General features: G+C 32.2%; 1 protein-coding gene across 1 annotated transcript; it reads right to left on the minus strand.

Annotated features, from left to right (window-relative positions):
- Positions 1-11,635: 11,635 nt before the first annotated feature.
- On the minus strand, positions 11,636-18,931 carry LOC125847804 (receptor-like protein 4). Its single transcript, XM_049527504.1, has 9 exons — positions 18,702-18,931; positions 16,313-17,371; positions 15,881-16,028; positions 14,215-14,286; positions 13,906-13,977; positions 13,184-13,255; positions 12,703-12,780; positions 12,128-12,309; positions 11,636-12,017 (listed from the first exon to the last, which is right to left on the minus strand). The coding sequence occupies exons 1-9, from the start codon at positions 18,772-18,774 to the stop codon at positions 11,896-11,898; spliced, it is 1,878 nt and encodes a 625-aa protein (XP_049383461.1). The 5' UTR covers positions 18,775-18,931; the 3' UTR covers positions 11,636-11,895.
- Positions 18,932-20,812: the final 1,881 nt, after the last annotated feature.

A 20,812-nucleotide genomic window follows, 5' to 3' on the forward strand; every position in this document is an offset into this window, starting at 1 on the left:
GGTAGCTTGTGTGATTACAAGGATTTACACAAGTCAATGATATTTAAGGAAATAGCTGAAGCTAGAAAATACATTAGTTTGCATTCATTGGCAAATAGCTATAACTTAACCATTAAAAAAAGTGACAGAAAATGACTTAGGGTTGTTTGCAAAGATAAATGCAACTTTGTATGTCTAATTTCTGGTGAAAAGCATGTTGCCAGTGTTAGAGTGAAAACATTGAAAGGAGAGCATAATAAATGCAAGGATCCATGTGGTAACTATAAGGTCAGTGCAACTACAATGGCCTTTTACTTTAAGGAGAAGTTGAAGGCTAATCCCAAATACAAGATAAAGGAAATGAGAGTTGATATAAAAACTGCTTTCAACATTAATGCTCATTTTGAAAAGTGTAAGAGAACTAAAAGAATTATTTTGAAGGACATGGAAGGTAGTTTTTGTGATGATTATAAGAAAATTGTTGGGTATGCAAATGCTTTAAAAGAGAGTAATCCAGGAATTGATGTTGTCCTTAAGGTTTTAAGAAATGCATTAGAAGATGGAAAAAGAAAATTTTCGAGGATGTACATTTGTTTTGATGCATTGATGAGTGATATAAGAATGGGTTGAGACCTTTTATTGGCTTGGATGGTACATTTTTAAAGGGTAAAGCTAAAGGTCAACTGTTATCTACTATTGGTCAAGACTCAATGAACTATTTCTATCATATTGCTTGGGCTATTATGGACAGAGAGTGCAAGGCATCTTGGGTGTGGTTCTTGACATTACTTCAGAAGTCTCTAAACATCAACAGTGGAGAAGGAATCACATTCATGTCTGATATGCAAAAGGTAAATTCTCATGTATGTCGCTTCTTTATTCATTCTTATTGTATCTTATATATCTTTATTTGTTTTTTTATGTATTTTCATTTGTCTTGTACTGATAAACAGGGATTAATTGAAGCTGTTAAAAATATTTTACCTAATGTTATGCATAGATTTTGTGTGAGGCACACAGCGGCCAACTAGAGAAAAAAAGGCAAGAGATCTGAAATGATGACTAAGGTATTGTGGGGGTGTGCATGAAGCACCTACAAAGAGGAGTTGGATGATTATTTGAAGACATTAGGTCAACTGTCTGAAGAAGCAAAAGACCATCTGTTGCATTTTCCAATACAAAGTTGGTGTAAAGTATTTTTTGACATTGTTTGCAAAAACAATAAGGTGGAAAACAATTTGATTGAGTCATTTAACTCTTGGATATTGGAAGCAAGACACAAGCCAATAATTAGTATGCTTGAGGATATAAGAATCAATGTTATGACCAAGTTTGTCAAAAATGAAGATGAACTGATGACTTGAAACTGTGATTGGAGTCCTAGAGCTATTGAAATGTACAATAAATTCTTGAAGATTGCTAATGTGTGTGAATTAAATTTCAATGGAGATGATGGATTTGAGGTAAGTGAAGGAAATGACAGACACATTGTCAATTTGACAGCTAAGAAATGCACCTGTAGGGTATGGGATCTTACTGGAATACCATGTACCCATTCAATCAAGGGTCTTTTTTACAAGAGTCTTCATCCATTGAAAGAGATTCGCTGGTGGTACTCTAAGGAGGCATATCTTTTGACTTACCATTGTAAGCTACAACCAATGCCTAGTCAAAAGTTCTAGAAAATTGAAGCTGAACAGGCAATGGAACCACCAGAATTGGTAAACTTAGCTGGCAGACCTAGAATGAATAGGAAAAGAGATAAAGATGAAGCACTTAAGAGATAAACTGAGTGGGTTGCACCAAGAAAAGGGAGAAAAATGACTTGTTCAAACTGTGGGATTCTTGGACACAATGCAAGAGGTTGTCATAAGGTAATCATTTCATTTGTTATGTAATTAGTTATTATTATTGTAATTCTGATTTTTCTGTAATTGTGACTTTTCTGTTATTTTATCAATTGTGATTTTTTTTTTTTATCAGTTTAATCAGAATAGTGAAGAAGGCACTTCTAATACTGGAAAAAGTTAAGAGTAAGAAGAAAAAGGTAAAATCCATCTTTTTTAGTTCACTTACTTTACAATGTCATGCTTAAGTTTTGTGTAATTGTCTCACTTATTGCTATGTAATCCATATTTTCATTATGTAATTGTCTCACTTATTAATAATGTAATTGTCTCACTTCTAAAAGGAAAAATTCATATTTTTTTCTTATATTAGATGGATAAACAATGTGACAAGGGAAAAAAGCAAACAAATAAAAGGCATAAGACACAACCTACTCAAGATTGCGCATCAGATGAAGATGAAGATTTTGGTCTTGATGTTGAGGATGACATGCCATGGAAGTCAAAAGATTTTTCACCAAAAGGGCCTACATGGAAGGGGAATGCACCTGAAACTGAAAATATGTTGGAGCAATTAAGAAAAGAAAAGGTATGAAAGTTGGACAATTTAGTAACTTATTTTACAAGAGTGATGCTTAGTATATCACTGTGGTCTTTTAATCAGATGGACATGCGATCCAACAAGGAAAAGAAACAAGGAAAGGAGAGGCATAGAATACTAATTGATGAAGAGGATGTTGAGGACTTTCCCTTAACAGCTCCACAGCTTACTCAAGATGAAGATTTTGGTCTTGATGTTGAGGATGACATACCATGGAAGCCAAAAGATTTTTTAGAGTTGAATTCTAAAATCCAACAAAGACAGAAACAGGCATGACCTACAGGATCAAGAAGAATCAACTTCCTTGGAGATGGTCCGAGTGCACCAAGTGATTTGTATGCACCAAAGGGACTTACTGGAAGAATGTTGGAGCAATCAAGAGTGGAAAAACTTAAGACAAAAAAGGGTAATGGCAAGGCACAACAATGACAAGTTCAGTAATAAAGACAATATTTTGTTATTTTATTGCATGTTTTTGAGATACTAATGTCATACAAAAACATGTTTGTGTTTAAAAGCTTTTTGTATTTACACTAACTTCTTTTGGGGTATGTATTGAACTAACTTGTCTATGTTCAAATAAGTTTTTTGTCAATATATATATGAAGTGTTCATCGTGTTCTGTAAATGTGTAAGGGAGAGATCATAAATGGTCAAGTTCTGTAAATGTGCAATTTTGTTCAAGTTCTGTAAATATATGAATGTGGATAATGAAGAATTTGTTTGTCAAAAAGTTTAAGTTGTCCATGCTGGTTTGAGGAAGACAGGAATGATTATCTTGGGTAGAGGGCTGCCTAAGCACTATATTTGCAATGCCAATATAATGTGAGATTTTAATTTTCTTGTACTGTTTTTGATTTATTCAATGCAGTCTCATTGTGATGCAACAATTGTATTTCCCATATTTGCAGCTACATGAACTAAAATGCTTCTTTTGCAGCTACATGGACATTTGCAGACATTTCCAGCTGCATTTCCCATGATTTGGACTCAACTATAGGCACTTACTATTGACTTGTGACCATATTTGTTTCGTTATTTGATTAAGGCAATGCTTGAATGCTTCTTTTGCTAGTCCGATTATTTGTTTCGTTAGTGGTAATTGTAGAGTATGTTGCTCAAACTCTCCAAAAATGATGTTATACTCGTATTGGACCCTCAAAAATTATACTCGAGTTCTCATGACAAAATGAGCATTGGTATGGGAATTCAACTTTGCATTACACTTGTTATGATTATGATGATAATGAAAAATTGAAGCAGTTGTGTTGTTGTATGACAATAATGACGAGACCAGTAGTCTTTGTTGCTATAGACGCATTGCATGTAATTTGGTATGTGTGCAGTCTAAGTAGGAAGCAAAAACATTTGTTACATTAAGCAAATACATTCCCAGAATGGTGCAAATACATTCCCAGAATGGTGCCAAGTTTGAACATTACTTTTTAATGTGTGTTACTTCAACTACTAAACATTACTTCAATTACTAAACATTTTTTCATATTATATCAGTGCTTATGTCCTTCCATTACAACACCAAAATGAAGAACAAAAAGGTCCTTCCATTACAACACCAAAATGAAGAACAAAAAAGGACCCAAAATCACAAAAGGCACTAACAACTGATGCTGAAAGTAAACACTAACAAAGGAAGTCACTTAGTCGTTAATGCAACTAGAAATCCAACAAAAAGAAAACATGAAATCATAACTTTGTACTTTATCTTGTGATATTTGTCTTGAAATGTCCTAACTTTTATCACTACCAAATCATTGGATGCCTCCAATGTAGCAATTGTTTTCGACAAATAACCTACTTTTATCTTCAAATTTCCCACAACAATCTTCAAGTTCTCCATTTCAATCTTTAAATTATCCACTTCAATCTTCGAATTATTCATTTCCATCTTGACATCTTTCAACGACGACTCTAAATTACGTAAGTAAACTACTTTAGGAAAAGCTTGGTCTTCCCATTCCCAATATCCACATGAAGAAAACTGCCATAAGAATACTCGAAATCGGTTCATACAAAGAAATACGAAATCAGTTCATACGAAGAAATACCAAATCAGATCAATAATAGGAATAAATCAGTTCATATACTTACATCCGGACGAGGACATCGGAAAAATCTTCTTCCTGAATTAGATGTAGTACTCGAAATCAGTGTTTTGACCACCAAACCACAAGAACATTTTCTTTGAAACGAATAACTATTTTGTGACATTTTCTGAAAAGAAAAATCAGAGGTGAATGAAAGAGAGATGCTAGAAGAACAATGGGTAGAACGAAAGATAAATGCAGGAAGAACGAAAGAGAGACGCCGTAGACAAAACAACTTACAATCCAAAAATCTTACCTTTCATTGGCGAAAAATCGATTTGTTGAGCAAGATCACCATAGAAAATCAGAGGAGAAGTTAATGGGTAAATTTGGGAGAAAATGAGATTATCTAAAGAGAGAGCATGGATAAATGGGAATGGGTAATTGGGTTAATTGGTACCGGGTTATCCTAGAGGGGGTCGGGTCATTGGGTTAAAATTAGGGAATAGGTTTTTTTTTAAAAAAATCGGGTAGTTGGGTCAATTTGGATCAATTTTGGGGATTCCGTCTAATGAGGGGTAATTTTGGTGAAATTAGTAACGGGAGAGGTAAAATTAATTTCATTTTAACGGCGAGGGCAAAGTCAAACAATAAATCAAAGTTGGGGGATATTTTGACCCTTTTCCCTTATTTTTCCAATACAGTCAACCAAAAGACTAATGCTTTGCAATTGTCTATTCTTACTCATTGTCTTAATTGGATTATTCTATTATCAAATCTTTCACAATAAAGAAAAAACTAATACTTTGTCTTTGTAAATACGTCATTAATTTTTAATTATAAATTTAATTGCTGTCTTAAATTATAAATTTAGGGGAGAACAAAAATTAATTTTATTTATCAAAACTTAAACAAATAAGAAAAATCAAATATAGTAGAGGTAGTATTTCGAAAGGGAGAAAAACTAGGTAGCATCGTAAAATCCAAGTTATACGCTGTTGTTTTGAAATATCAGACTAAGAATAGGTGAAGTAATAGCTAAACAAATGCTATTTGAATAAATTATTTTGCAAATAAACAATTGTACATTTTATATTTTAAAAATTCTAATGTCATGCTATGTATATTTAATGATGAGAAACATAATGGGGTTCAATTAAGAAGGAATAGAATGATAAATATAGACTTTTGGTATGGTAAGTCGGTCCTATAAAAGAGAAATTTTTCCTCCTCTATTGTTTCTAAAATGTTTCCATGAGAAGCTACAAACTTCAATTAAGTAGTAGTATTATTTTGATAAAATAAACACTCCTAATTTTCACAAAGGTGGGTGACAAGTTTTTAGGAAAAATTAGTTACTCGTAGAACGCGAGTATTAAGGCTTTCATCGAAACAAAGAGAGGAGCGAAAAGCCACTTGACTGTAAGGAAAAGGGCATGTAGCTTCTTTTTTCAAAAGAAAGAGGGCTACTTCATGAGCTATTACTAATAATCAAAAAGGTTCACAACGAGTTCAGTCTATATTGACAAAGGGAACGTTTCCGCCAGAGCCATGGAAAAAGTATTCGCTACTGCTTACATCGCCTTCATTCACTCGTCTTGCTACTTCGGAATTGTTTCGGCTCCTCGATGTTAGGATCGGTCGGCCCATCCTCGAAATCCGAAAAGAAAAGAGAAATAGAATGGAATCACTTTGTTTCAGTGACATATCTAATCAGATTGAATAGGATTTGAAGAGCTGTCACGATCATTCACATAAATTTCAGTGAACTATTGAATCTATCAGTGTAATTGATCAGACAAGTACCAAGGGCTTTCGGTAGATTTCTTTCATTTTCGAATTAGCTTGCGACAATTTTTAATTTATAATATAAAATATATCCTTTTTTATTAACAAAATTAAATTTTCAATTACAAATATGATAATTTAAATTAATACACGTTTTCTAATATTATTTTTGGGTTTTAAGTCACAAGTGAAGTCATTTGAAGAAAAAAACTATTAAGTTTTGCAACTTTGTTCTAATTATGGTTGGATTCAATTAATCTTTTTATTTCCACCCACGTTTCTTAAAAGGCTCTTTCTTAGTATTGATAAGATTAAGAAATAGCCTAAAGTCAAAATACAACATGGGATAATATTTTTTTAAATCCAATTTTTAGCCTATAGTTGAATTCCACTTATAATAAATTGACTGATGTATAAATTACTTGCATCAAAATCACGTGGATTGATTTGATTCTAGAAAATTCAAGTCTACGATTGACGTTACTTTTTTTTTTCCAATTGAAACTAAGCTATTTTAAAGACGAAATTATTTTAGCAGAGCAATTGCCATTATTAGAAAAACGAAAACATTTTAATTGCTATTAGTTTGTTTTAGAGTTAATAACGCTTTTCATCTTTCAAGAGTTGAATATTTTGATTATAGTCTCTATAGTGTTTGACTAAGTATATTAAATATTTATTAATTAAATTATACATTTTAAATCTCTTTGTCTTTGAATATTTAAAAATAAATCATAATTATTAACAGTTAATCCACTATTTAATAATAATTAAAAAAAATATATTCAATGAATTTCCATAAAATAAAGCTTTTAGAAAATAAAGTACACATAGATCGTATATCTGTACTTAGATATAGAGAGACTTATTTATTCACACTATATAGTTAGTGGATATATCCAAAGTGTGTGAAGCTGAAGGTGAGAGAATTAAATCTACGAATTTGTCAACTGTGGATATACATTTTTTTTTTTTTTATATTATGCTGATATCGATATAGCTCATAGCTGAGTTAGTACAATAGTATATTATATATATATATATATATATAATACATGAGTTTTATATGATTTGTCGTATAAGTAGGTGGAGTGCATATATAAATTAAGATTAAAAAAGAGAGGAAGAGAGGCGCCGGCTGATAGGACGTGTCACACACATGAGTAGGGCGTGTTATTCCATCTCTCTACTTGTGTGCTTAAAGTGTCGATTTTTTTTTCACATTCACGATTAAGTGAGTAGCAGCTTCATCAATCGTAACACATTTTGTTTGATAGATCAAATAATAAATTGGCCTAATTCATTGGTAACCTTCTAAAGTTGACACTAACTTTCACTTAGACACTCTGACTAGATTTTATTCATTTTAGACACTTCATGTAAGGTTCGTGATAACATCAATATGTTTAATTTGATATATTAACTAAACTAATATCATTATTTATATTAAAACAATGTGATTATTTTTCCATGATCACATGGATATTCTTTTCCCATTTAGGGTCCTATTCTCTGTCTGTCTATGGTGGAGTCTTACATCAGCCCTATAATCCTATAGTCCCTACACCCTATTCCCCTCCCTGTACGGCGCCTGTTCAGCGGCGCCTCCATCCTTTTTTTTTCTCTTTATATTTTCAATTGTTTATTTATTGCATCATTTTCAATAGGCTGACACACATATATATATTATATTTTTATACACTGGAATATCACTTGTCGTTATGTGTGTAAAACGCGCTATAATAATCAAGGGCCCCTACGCTACCCACCCGTCTAGTAACAATTTAGTACAAATCGAATACGGTGGTGGAGTAGATGCAATTATTTCTTTTTTTAATTAAAGATATCGAATTTGATATGAAATATTTTTTTTCAATAGAGCTCTACATATTACGAATTTAAATCGTCGAACTCTTTCATGTACCAAGCATCTAGTGAAAAATTAAAATAAAATAAAATTTAGCAATATTAATAATGAACTATATATTTGTAAGAGTGTTTGAGCTGATAATGTTTCCTAAAGTAAGTGAAAAATTGATTACTTGTGATGTTTTATAATGGAGGTAACAAATTTATTAGTCATATTAATATTTTTTTCAAATGAATTTATTGCATCAAATTTATCTAGTACGATTCTTTATAATTTGTGAGCGAGCTATCAAATAAATTTATTACATCGAACTTATATAATACGATGCTTATTGATTCGCTAGCTATGGTATAGAAATCAGATTATTTGGTGCACGCCGAAAAGATTGCAATTGCGATTTTTCGAGAGTTCCACAAATTATTATTATTTTTATAATATAAAATATACTGTGGATATAAAGGTACTGATATGTTCTCTTAAAAACTATACTGTATATTGTATTGTTATCTGAAAAGGCTATTAATGGTTCACAGACTCACCGTTCCATGACACGGCATTAAAAACACAAATAATCAAATATACTGTTCTCTTCGTCTCAATTATATGAGTTAACAGAAAAAAAAATTAAAAAATAAGTCATATATATCTGTATGACTTTAAATTATATTCACTAAAAATAAAATGAGTAGTTTAAAATTAAAATATTATTAAATATTTTTTATGATCGATCGAGAAAAAAGGAGTACTTAATAAAATTGAATTCATTCTAATATTTGTTAAAAATATTTTCTTTGTTCATTTTTACTTGTCACTTATTTTTAAAATTGATTTTCATTTTTATTTGTCACTTTTGACATATAAAAATAATAATTACATTTTTCCATGTTCTATTCTTAGCATTAAATACTTAGGAATCGTTTGGTGTGAAGTATAAGGTATAATAGTTTCAGAGATAAAATGCAGGATTATTTTATCCTGCATTTGGTTGGAGGTATTAGGCAATCGTGAGATTATTTATCCCATCATTTATACCTTAGTGATGGAATATGTTCTCACATATACATAGTGAAATAACTTATTACAAAACAATTTATATCAAAATAATTAATTTCAAAATAACTTGTTCACAACTAAATGATCCCTTATTTTTAAAAATGAACTGAGGGAGTACTAAAAGGTTCATTGATGGCGACATTTCAAAGTGTAGTCTTTTCACCATTTCGTAAAATATGTTTTGTTCCGGTCACAACAACATATTCTTGCCAATTTAATTTGTTTTATTATTAATTTATTTTTAAAAATATCTCTTTCTTATGGTAATTTTTAATTTTTCCTTTTCATATTCCCTATCTAAAATTATAAAATATTTTATAAATTTTATATTAAAATATATTTTCTTAAATTTCATATCAAATTAACATTAACAACCAAATAAAAATTGAGGAAGTAGACTAGTAGTACTATTACTGTGCAAATAATGGCTGTACTAATTTGGGTAGGAATGGGTGTCAAGAAAGGAGTAGATATATAAAGAGAACAATAAGGGTCCGTTTGAAAAGCAACTAGGTAATTAGAATTAGTATATTTACTAGGGTAATAATTACCAGCCTAGTTATTATACAACATAGTAATTACGCTGACTTGTTTGTTTGTCATAATATAATTACAGTGTAATTACACTTGTTCTGTTTGGCTGCACAATTACAATCTTAAGATTATATCAAATTTTAAAATTTAAAATTATTTTTTAAAAATTTATATTAGACAAATAACAATTTTATAAATGTTATTAAATTAAACATTTAAGATATATATTGTTTTTAAAAATATATTAATTAATAAACATATGTTCTTAAATAATATTATGAAAAAATAATTGATTTATATTTTTCAAATTAGTATATTTCAATTGAATTTATCAAAAAAACTAAAAGCACAAGATTTCTATGAGAACATCATGAAATGCAAGTTTGACAAAAAAAATCAATATTATAAATAAAATGTCATAAATTATTAAATTATTTGACAAAAAAATAATATATCAAGTCTAACTTTAAAATAAATGACTTGCAATGTGAAGTCTCAAGTCAGTTTTACTAAAATAAATGAAATTGAAAATATAACATAAGTTCTAAATCCAAAACAAATTTCAATATAACATACATGAATATGATTTAAAATAAAAGAAAAACGTAAGTCTATAACCTTACTCAACAATGAATTCCACTTTAATTTAAAAGTTAGAATTCTAACAAATTATGTCATATAAAAAAAAGTAAAACATAAAAAATAGATAATACAAAAAATTATGTGGACTTACATGGTGTAATTACCAGTAACTCACATCGCCTCCTTGAGAATTGAAGAATCTAATTACCCATTTCAATTACCTAATCAATCAAATAATACAGACAATGTAATTATACCAAATCTAATTAACAGTGAGGTCCTAAATAAAGCGTTTGGTTTAAATGAGTGGGAAAAAAAAGGGTGATGGCAGGAGGTGGAGTAGGTGGTGTCTGAATTGAGGAGACAGAAGAGTATATGTTGGGTTTTAGGGGCCAAATGTGGGTTTCTCTTTGTCAATATATTGACTCGATTTTTGGGGCGGTGGGTCAGGACTCAGAACTCAGACAGACATAACAACTCAGAATACACCACACAGAGATTATGATTTTCTGAATGCTGCTGCTCTTCATGAGGTCACTCACTCTGTGCTCTACATCTCTTCCTTTTCTCTGTTTTTGAGTGTTGCTTTGGTTTTCCTGTTTCACTACAACTACCATTTATAACCACAACAACTCACACACACACACGGTGCCTCTTTTTGACCTTTAAATACTACAAACGATTTTTGTATATTATTTTCTCTATTTCATTTTGATTTAATATGATAATATTAATTATTTTTATTTTTTTGAATTTTAGCATCTAACAGGTAAGATGTGTAACAAAATATCTTTAATTTTATGGCTAGAACATAAGTTAAAAAATTATCAAAAAAGGAAAAAGTTGTACTCTCTTTGTTTTAATTTGGTTATCCTATTATGACTTGATGCGAAGTTTAATAAAATAATTGAATCTTATGATCTTAAAATATAAAATAGATATAAAAATATTTTTAATCTCATGGCTTTAAATTTGTCTCAAAAATTAAAATTATACAATTGACAAAAAATAAAGATTTTTTAAAAAATGAATTAGAAAGAAAAGTAAGAAAAATAAATTAGAACGGATATTTAATTTTAATCAGACTAAAAACAGAAAGTAGGAAAAACAAATTGAAACGGAACAAATAGTAATACTAGTAATTTTTAAAAATCTGATTTTCATATTAGTGCAGGATTCTTGACGATCACGAAGACAAGAAGCGTGATTTGATATTATGATTTTTTTTTTTCACATTAGCTTTGGTCTGTTTGGGGAATTTAGATATATGGAACTTGGTAAATATGCTATGAATAAGCACAGTTCATTTGTAACAGCCCCTTAAAAATGTACGTTACAGCAAAATGTGGGACTAGAAAAACTTGTTCACCTTTGCATTCATCAATTTAACAGTTACATGGTACATGGTGCCGGTTTAATCAAAACCAACAAAAAGAGTGCGAGTAATATACAACATTCTTTCTATTCCCTCCAAGATCTCTGTGTATATAAGATACTACATTTTATGCAAAACACCATTTCAACTAATCTTCTATGCCCACCCAATATACACATTTTTTCAGTCACAAAGCATCTGCCAGTCTTGTTAGTAATCAGTCAGGTAAGCAAGGGAGGTCCATTCTCAGCAGCTGTTCGCGTATGTTCGTGACTATAGCTTCTTGCCATTTGTACATCTCGATTGAATTGAGTTCTCGACTTTGCATATGGAGCATCTCTCGCTGGACAAAAAAATAGATTGTGGTTTAAGAAGAGTAACCATAAGCAAGGGTGGCAGTTGAATTAGTCAGGAATCTAGCATCAACAAAATGTTTTGAAATGAGAATATTACCAGCAATTCTTTGCACACGGAGGATATTCTGCCGTCTCTTCCACCAGCATGTTATGCAGGTAGCAATAAGCAGGACAAATACACACGCCCCTAATCCGATCCCAATTTTTTCTCCAACTGTGAGATGTGTTCCGCAAGTTGGTAATCCCGGAATACCACAAAGACCTGCATTATCAGTGAAACTGGAACCATCCACTGTAAGCATTTTATCGTCATAAACTACAGAAACAACATGCCAGAAATTTGCAACTTCTGAAATTTCTCAGCGTACATACAACTCCAGATTGAGGGCATCATATTTTGGATAAAATTGGTACATGCTAGAGGAAATTAGTCGAGGCCAAGGAATTTGCCAACACAGCATAATCATGATAACGGCAGTCGGAAGATGGTCAGACAATTCCTAAGCACAGCAATGTTCTAAAGGCATATAAAGAATCATCATGCTACGCAGTATAATTATTTGGCACCACAAAATCGAAAAACAAGAGCAACTATAAAAGATAGAATATTAAAAGATGCTTCACCAAGAACAAGCCACAGGCCAAATAATATGATGATTACAGAAAACATACTTGAATTTAGCCCTGTGCAAGAGCCTTCCACCTAATGCAGCAGGAATCCTTCCAGAGAGTGAGTTGCCATTGAGATTCCTGTAACAAAACAGTAATTTAATTCTCTTTATCAAAACAAGGGGAAAATGACTGAAATACATCCAAACTTTGACCGAAATTGCTATAACGATACCGAACTTTTGAAAGGACTTTTTACCCCTGCACTATTTAATAGTGTATTTTAAAGGTATATATGTGCCCACGTGGAAATCATAAATATTGCATCATTATAAAAAATAACGTGTCCACGTGGGCACATATATATCATTAAAATACACTATTAAATAGTGTAGGGATAAAAGGTCCTCCATTAAATTTGGTATCGTAACATCAATTTCAGTCAAAATTGAAGTATTTTCCAGACTCTTTACCCTCAAAACAATAATAAAAATAGTTCTATCATTCTTTTGTCTTCAACTGATCAAAAGCTAAAGTATCTTACAGCGTCCGTAATGAGGTCAATTGCCCGAGGCTTTCAGGAATCGATCCATTGAAGAAATTGTATGAGAGATCCCTGTAATGCAAATCTTTGTTAGACACTCACCAGGTGAGATCCACCTTTTTTATTACTAGTGGAATATCCTTCACTATTTTGCTAAAATAGGGAATGAGATCATCTTGTATCATTTCTAACTAAAAAGAGATGTCCAGAGAAATTGGAGAAGCACTTTAATTGAACTAAGGTAATAGTGTTTGTTCTAATACACAATAAATATATAACATTCTTTTCACCCCGCTAAAATAAGAGTTCTACCCATAAGGAATTGTTATGTTTCTCAGTATGAGCATTATCCTCTATCCTTTATAAATTGTCCTACTCTATTTAGGTCTATGAATTTCAACCAAAACATAAAGATGTATCCAAATTTCAAAGAACAGTTTATCTGTATATATACTACCATCATATCCATATGGGCAATATGACTTGTATTTCACAATCCATAAAGCTATTATAATCAAGAGTCTTCCATTACTTATTCCTTATTCCTACCTAATTTTTAAGAAGAGTGGGCTATGATATTAATGAAATAGGACAGTTGTATGACTCAACACTCCTCAAAAAAGTATAGTTTAGAAACCGCTTAATTTCAAATTTGATTGTCCGGCAGAAAAAATCTAAATTAATTTTGAAAAGCACATGAAGTTCCTGAAAGCTTTACTCACAATGTCTCCAGACTAGTTACCGTTCCCAATGCTGGGGGAATAGCCCCATGAATGCTGTTCCCACTTAGATTTCTGTTAAAAAAAAAAAAATGCACACAAGGAAAGCATGGTCAAAGTATATCATATTTAGAAATGGTTGTTTCCAGTTTCCATTACTACATGCAAGAATGGAGCATTAAGAAAAGAGGGATGCTTAGAAGATTTGAGAAGGTTGCAGTTCTGGGAAGTGTCATGTATTTCTTCATAAGGTGTATTTGCCTTAGGCAACACGTATTCCCCAAAACAAAAAGCATTTGCAAGCTAACTTACATGCTCTGAAGATGACGCAATCGAGAAATTTCATTTGGTAAGAAGCCTCTTAAACCTTGGTTGTCCAAGCCACTGACCTTACAGGTACATTTGGAAAAAGAAAAAAGAGTTAAAGATGATTATGTGAACGAAATTCAAAGCATTCCTGCAGACCGCAGTCAAGAAAAGCAATATAGACCTTAGGAAAATGATAAAATTTGGTCAAAAAACCAGCACTGAAGAATGTAAAGATTAAAGGGGACATTAACAGACAGAAGCAGTTACATCACAAGAGGAAACATGTTTATATAGCAAATAGCAACAACAATAATTCACATTTTCAGAAAAAAATAAATCACTATGAACCAATCAAGCTTATAGAAGTTATGCATTATAGAACAGAAGAAATGGAGACACCATGTTTTGCTATTCTAATAACAGGATTTACTGCGACAGATATGTAGTTCCTCTAAAGAATTCATTACAAAAAGCTTGCAAGTAAAAAACCACACAATATGAAAGTGTAGGCATGCTAACATGCAGATTTTGAAAATTGAGGATTCCAATCAGGAAAGGCATCTTGCTGACAAAATACATAATTATACTGTCCTAGTGGTACAAAGAAATGAGATCAGAAATATATGAATTTGTGAGAATTTTAACATTGAAGGTGTAAATAACAAACAATTTATCTCATTTTTTATGAAATTAAAAAATGTACAGTAAAGAGCTTTCAACTATCATTATATCACAGACTAAAGTTTAATTTTAAGACCCAATACATAAACTATTTGACACTCAAATAACAAATTTTGACCATGACGAGAGATGGGGATGGTTACTTTGGCAATCGATATTATGCAACCAGAAGTTCCTAACTAATTAACTGCCTGTTCCCCAGTTCCACATGGGCTTTCTGGTCTAGTTAGAGAAATGTGTCCTTGATCTCCACAACGAATCAGCCCAGTCCTCTTCCTCATTCCCTTCTTTCATAAACCCAACCCTTCCCTCATTGCCGCAACTTCCCTTTCTGACCACTGCCACCATTCTTTCTCACTTTCCCCTTTCACAGCCTCCTTCCTGGCCTCCCCCTAGTCCCTGGCCTTTGCTCTTCAAAGTCCCAATATTCCACCTCATTCCGCATTTCACATTCACACTCAACTTGGATTTCCCTACTTATGTGTAATGAACCGTGTTAATTAGTGAAATACACAAAGCAGAGAAAGCCAAGTTGTTGAACAACTTACCACCCGGGCCCTGTTAGATTGAGGTGTGGAACTTAGGGAAAGAATACAAAGCAAACGGGTGTTTGAGTATGTGTGCGTGAGCATATATATTTATATTTATAGGATGAAAAGTTTTACAGCTGCAAGGTTCTCTAATTGAGAAAAGTGATTGCAAAGATGCCCATTTTTTCCGTTTTCCTTTTGAGAGGGGGGAAAGGATATTTATCTTGGGTTGATTCATGATTGATCAGAAAATTCACACACAGTGGAGACCAAGTTGTCCAGAAACTTGTCAACCAAAACCTATATTGAGGTTGGGAGCTTAACTGAAGATTATAAGTAAAATATATGGTGTATGTAAGTGATTTTTGAATATGCCCATGGATATACCATATGTCCGACCACACAAACATACATATAGATAGAAACTTGCATATCTAAGAGTAAGCTCATTGACGTACATCCCGTCGATAACCCATTTATTGCTAGTTTTGTCAAACTGACAATCTGCTCCACTCCAGGGATGTTGTTGGGGCACACATGGATCACCATTCCATCCAAGCCGAAGGGGAAGTCCAAGTGCATTCTTTAGCGACTGCAAACCCCTGACTGCAGAATTTAAGAAGGATAAAATTGTATCAATAATCGTCCAGATAACTTCCAATCTTCCATAATTAGAGCAGCAGAATGATAATGGCACAAGCTGGACTCATTAGTCAACAAAAGAACACGATACTACTTATGGCCATTTTCTATAGCATAACAAAGCGAGTAAGCTATCGCCTATACCATGCGTAAAACTTGTACAAACTTTTGACTTTTATCTTTCTTCCCACTTTAAACTCTGAACAAGCATCCAAGAAATGTTAGTGTAAATTTTTAAACTTATGTACCTTCATCAAGTAATGTTTTAGATTCAGTTATTATAACCTCAAAAATTTCAATAGCACTAATTATAGCATGAGTTCCATTTTTTGGCTGCAGTGTGATTGTCAAGGTCCTGCCACTGATTGGAACTGTTGTGTTCAGCACAAGAGCACTGTTAACACCCCCAGCCATCTTCACAATGTCGACTTCTGGAAATACAGTGTCACCATTGATTGAAATGTCCATGACCCTCTGTCCCGCAGATGTAACTGAAGGATCAATTTCCGCAAAGTGTAACCAAACAGAGTACTTTTTATTGGGATCGACATCCACTGTGTATGTTAATTCTGGCTCATTGTCAGTGCTAAGAAGAGCAGTTTGATAAATAGATCCTGGATAAAAGTTTGGTGCTTTGGAAGTTGACTTTGTACTGTTTTTGGTAGAAATGCAGCGATCAGAATTCTGGCCAAATGTCTTGATTGAACTCCAAAACCGATCACCACCCCAATGATCACCACTGTAGTCAACATCAAACATTGATTCCTGAGCACCACAGCTGAGTCTTTTGACAGTTCTGATAATTGTCCCTTTACCAAAGTCAGGACCAAAATAGTATGCTCTGTCATCTACTTGGAGAATTTCAATTGCAAGTATAGCTGGATCTCCATGACCGGTGCTGTGGAAGCAAAGAGAGGCAGTACCATCATCAAGAAAAATAAGTGTTTCAACAAATACTTGTTCATCGTCATGATTGCTCCAACCAGATGGCAAAGTATAAACCAAGGTGCCTTCAACAGAAACATCAAATAGTGGTTCATTATCAAAGCTTGGTTCTACAACCATTCCAAAGAATATCCTCACTGAATAGTGGCCATGGGGGACTCTCTTGATATTGTAACAATTCTCAGGTCCCTCCGATAAAGGGAAATACCGCAGCGTAGTGAGTTGAGGCGCAATGAAACTTGGGGATGTTCCATTGAAAGGTATCCCTCCTGTATATGCAAAATCCTTATACCAGAGAGTCTTTGTAGGGGCAGTATGAACATCATGTCGAGCTCCACAGCTTATTCGCATTACGTATGGATCTGCGGTGAGTAAACACAAAATGACAACTAGGAGACTAATGAGTAATAGCCAAGAATTAAATTTTCGAATATGATGGAATAAAAGCACTAGATATCCAGAAAAGCAGAACAGGTACACAAAAGAGGAAGCAAGTCCACCTCGAATATCAGCAGTAGACTCTACCTTGAATATCAGCAGTAAACTAACTTTAACCTTCACTAGTGTTACACCGCTTGAATGCACTTGAAAGCTTTTTTTATTGAAAAAAATGTAGTCCTAGAGGTACTTGACAAGTTTATCAAACTCTACACTTGACAGGAAGCAGGAGCAACTTGAATATTTGAGATGGAATAGTGTTTATTTTTCACTAATGTTACATTAATTTGATGCGCTTTAAAACTTATCGATAACGGGCAAAAAGTAGACCTAAAGAGGCTCAGCAGATTTCTGAGTCTACACTTATTTGTTCCTCCTATGATTCATCAAAGCACAACCAGAAAAAGCATGCTCACTCCCTCTCAAACCCGACTTCCAAGTTCCACCCCTTAACCAAAAAAGAGCTAAAGTAAAACATGACCTAAAACAACTAACTGCAAGTGTGCAACAACAAAACATTACAAATTTTTTTTTTACTCGTTTAGAAAACAGTAATGCGCATAGGGATAAGCGCGACATTCAAAGACTCCTTAAGTTGACTTTAAAAGGCATAAGTTCTAGTATTGGAATGAACAGGTCGAAGTAGAGTGGGATGAACATAGAAGATTCGATTCAATATAGCTAATCACACAACTGATCCGAGCTGATTTGGGGGATTGAACTGCAATTATAGACTCATTTTCTTGTCTTGCATTCTGCGAGCACTCCACAGACTACCTTAACTTCTTTTAAGGATCACTAGAGCTTCAAAAATAGAAAACAGTTAACAAATTTGAGAGTGAAGATAACTATCAATGCAACTATTCAATACGATTATTCCAACTACATTGATTATCATATATGTACGAATTTTAGTAGTACGAATCTTCGCCCCTAAATCCATTACTCAAATAAATAATAAAAAGAACTTCCCAGTATTCAACTCAGGAATAAAACATCAGAACTAGCTAAAATCAGCATAATATCATTCAAACTCAAAGCAAGTCCATTGCAAAATCCCAATTAATGAGAAACATCATTCCATTACTACATCTAAAAACAAATCTACATAAGCAAAGTATAGCTAATAAAAAAGTTCACTGCTAGCAAATAAAACAAGTAGATCCCAAAAAACTAAGTTATCACTACTAAAGAAACCCAGTAAAATTAGTTGAACCATTTCACATTACAACCAAAAGGAAAAAAAGGGCTGACCATGGCGAGAGCAGACATGCTGAAGACCCACGCAGAAGCAAAGAAACAAGAAAAAACAGTGGAATCTCAGCATTTCGGCTCCAAATGCTACTTAGATTTGCTTCAATTTGTTGTTATTTTCTTCTAGAAACTCATTGATTTCATACTCAAATCTTGTACTTCCCTTGTTGTTTTCTGGGCACTAATTATCACACAATAATCAGTGGAGTGATAATGGGAAACGTTCTGTGCAGGTAAAGATAGTAAAGGAAAGTCGAGTATTTAATTATTTTTATTTAATTTTCTTATTTGACATTGACCCGTGAATGGGCATTGTTACTATGCTTACAAGTCCACTGCTTACAGTGAAGCTTCAATTATTACTCACTATAAAAGGATTGCTTCGATTAATATCCACACAATCAAATTCGATTAAAAGTTAATAATAGGTAACTAACTTAATAACATTATGATCGATTGACAGTGATTGATAGCTTAGAATAAATGATAAATTATCTATGGTAATATGTTAGAGTTACACAGATAATGTAAAAACAATATTGAACTATCAATATATATAATTCAAATTCTTTATTAGATAAATATTTGAAATATTGTCCATAATGATGAAGCATTTAGAAGTATATAGTAACCACAAGATCATGTAAAAACATTTTTGAACTTTAACATGAATATTTGTTTCTAAAATGATTTGATAATTATTACCTAGTAATATATATTACTTACTATGTAATGAATAAGTGTTTGCATGTAAGAAGTAGTAATTATTAGAAGATTGTATAATCAAATATTAATATTATTTTTTTATTTCTAAGATCACGTTGTTGGTAGACCTTTGTTTTAATAATAATAATAATAATAATAATAATAAGCATGTGTGAATCGACTATTGATTTTAATTACTCCTTTCGTCTCTATTTATGTGACATTTTTTGTATTTTGAGATTCAAATAAGTATGTCTTTGATCATAAATTTTTCATATATCTTTTAAATATTTTAAATTATCAATTGTGACTTATAATATTTTTTACGTAGTTTATAAATATATAAATTTCACATAAATTGGATCATAGGAGTATTATTTTTTTGGGTTACTAACAATTTTGTTTATCAAAGGAGAATATATACCATGAGAACAAAAATCTCTAATATTTACCTTTTAGAAAGACAAATTATGGATTTATGGTAAATTAAGGATAAATTGGAGAAAGGCAGGTGATGCGAGTGCATGGGATGACCATGAACCTGCGCCACAACATGGCTAGGCAATGCTAACGATTTTATTTTTTTCCACTTCAGTTACTGCTTTCATACATATTCTTCTAGTCAATTATTAGAAGACAAAAGCTACCAACGTGAAAATAAAATATAAATTTAACAAGTGAGTTTGGCTCCGTTATTTTGAAACAAATACATCATTGACCACAATAAAGAATACAAATTTGACATTTGAGAATTTGAAATATAATGCCTCGACTATTGCAGTTTAGACCCTTTAATTGTAATCAAAAGCGCCAAGTTGCCATGAATAGCTCCAATTTGATTATATTAAATTCCTTAATTATAGCTCTAAATCGCATTATGTTCCCATCTTTACCTTTATATATATTTCTAGAGGAAATTAAACAAATCTTTTTTTATATTTATACTAATAAAAGATAACAAGTACTGTGAAATTAGTCGAGATATGAGTAAGTTGGCTCAAACGTCACTATTATAAAAGCATACTAGCTGGCTCGAACACCACTATTATAAATGCAAACTAGACTATAATTTGTTCCAAACAGTGTTGGTTAAATGGATTGGATTAAAACATTTTTGAGTGAAAACACACTGAAATATTTCTAGCTAGCTAGGTATAATATTAATATTGGTAACTTTGATCTACAGAAAATCAGTGTGAAGACTTGCAAGTTACATAATGAAGGCCATGTGACTCTGGAACATCGTTTTCCTTCGCAGCTATCGTAACTTTTAACTTCATATATATTACTAGTAGTGATCCAAAGTAGACATTATTATCGACGATATCTTTAATAAGTAGTAAAAGATAATATCAAACCACTATGTGACATTATTATCAATCATAAATAAATTAAGTGCATGTGGA

This window comes from Solanum stenotomum, chromosome 12 (genome assembly GCF_019186545.1).
Source record: "Solanum stenotomum isolate F172 chromosome 12, ASM1918654v1, whole genome shotgun sequence".
Lineage (NCBI taxonomy): Eukaryota > Viridiplantae > Streptophyta > Magnoliopsida > Solanales > Solanaceae > Solanum > Solanum stenotomum.

Bases quoted from the DNA above. Each gene is read 5' to 3' on its own strand.
- LOC125847804 (XM_049527504.1), bottom strand. From the start codon at position 18,774: ATGCTGAGATTCCACTGTTTTTTCTTGTTTCTTTGCTTCTGCGTGGGT. The intron at 17,372-18,701 runs GTCAGCCCTTTT...TACTCACCGCAG, and splicing joins GCATGTCTGCTCTCGCCATG to ATCCATACGTAATGCGAATA. The intron at 16,029-16,312 runs GTACATAAGTTT...TAAATTCTGCAG, and splicing joins TAAAACATTACTTGATGAAG to TCAGGGGTTTGCAGTCGCTA.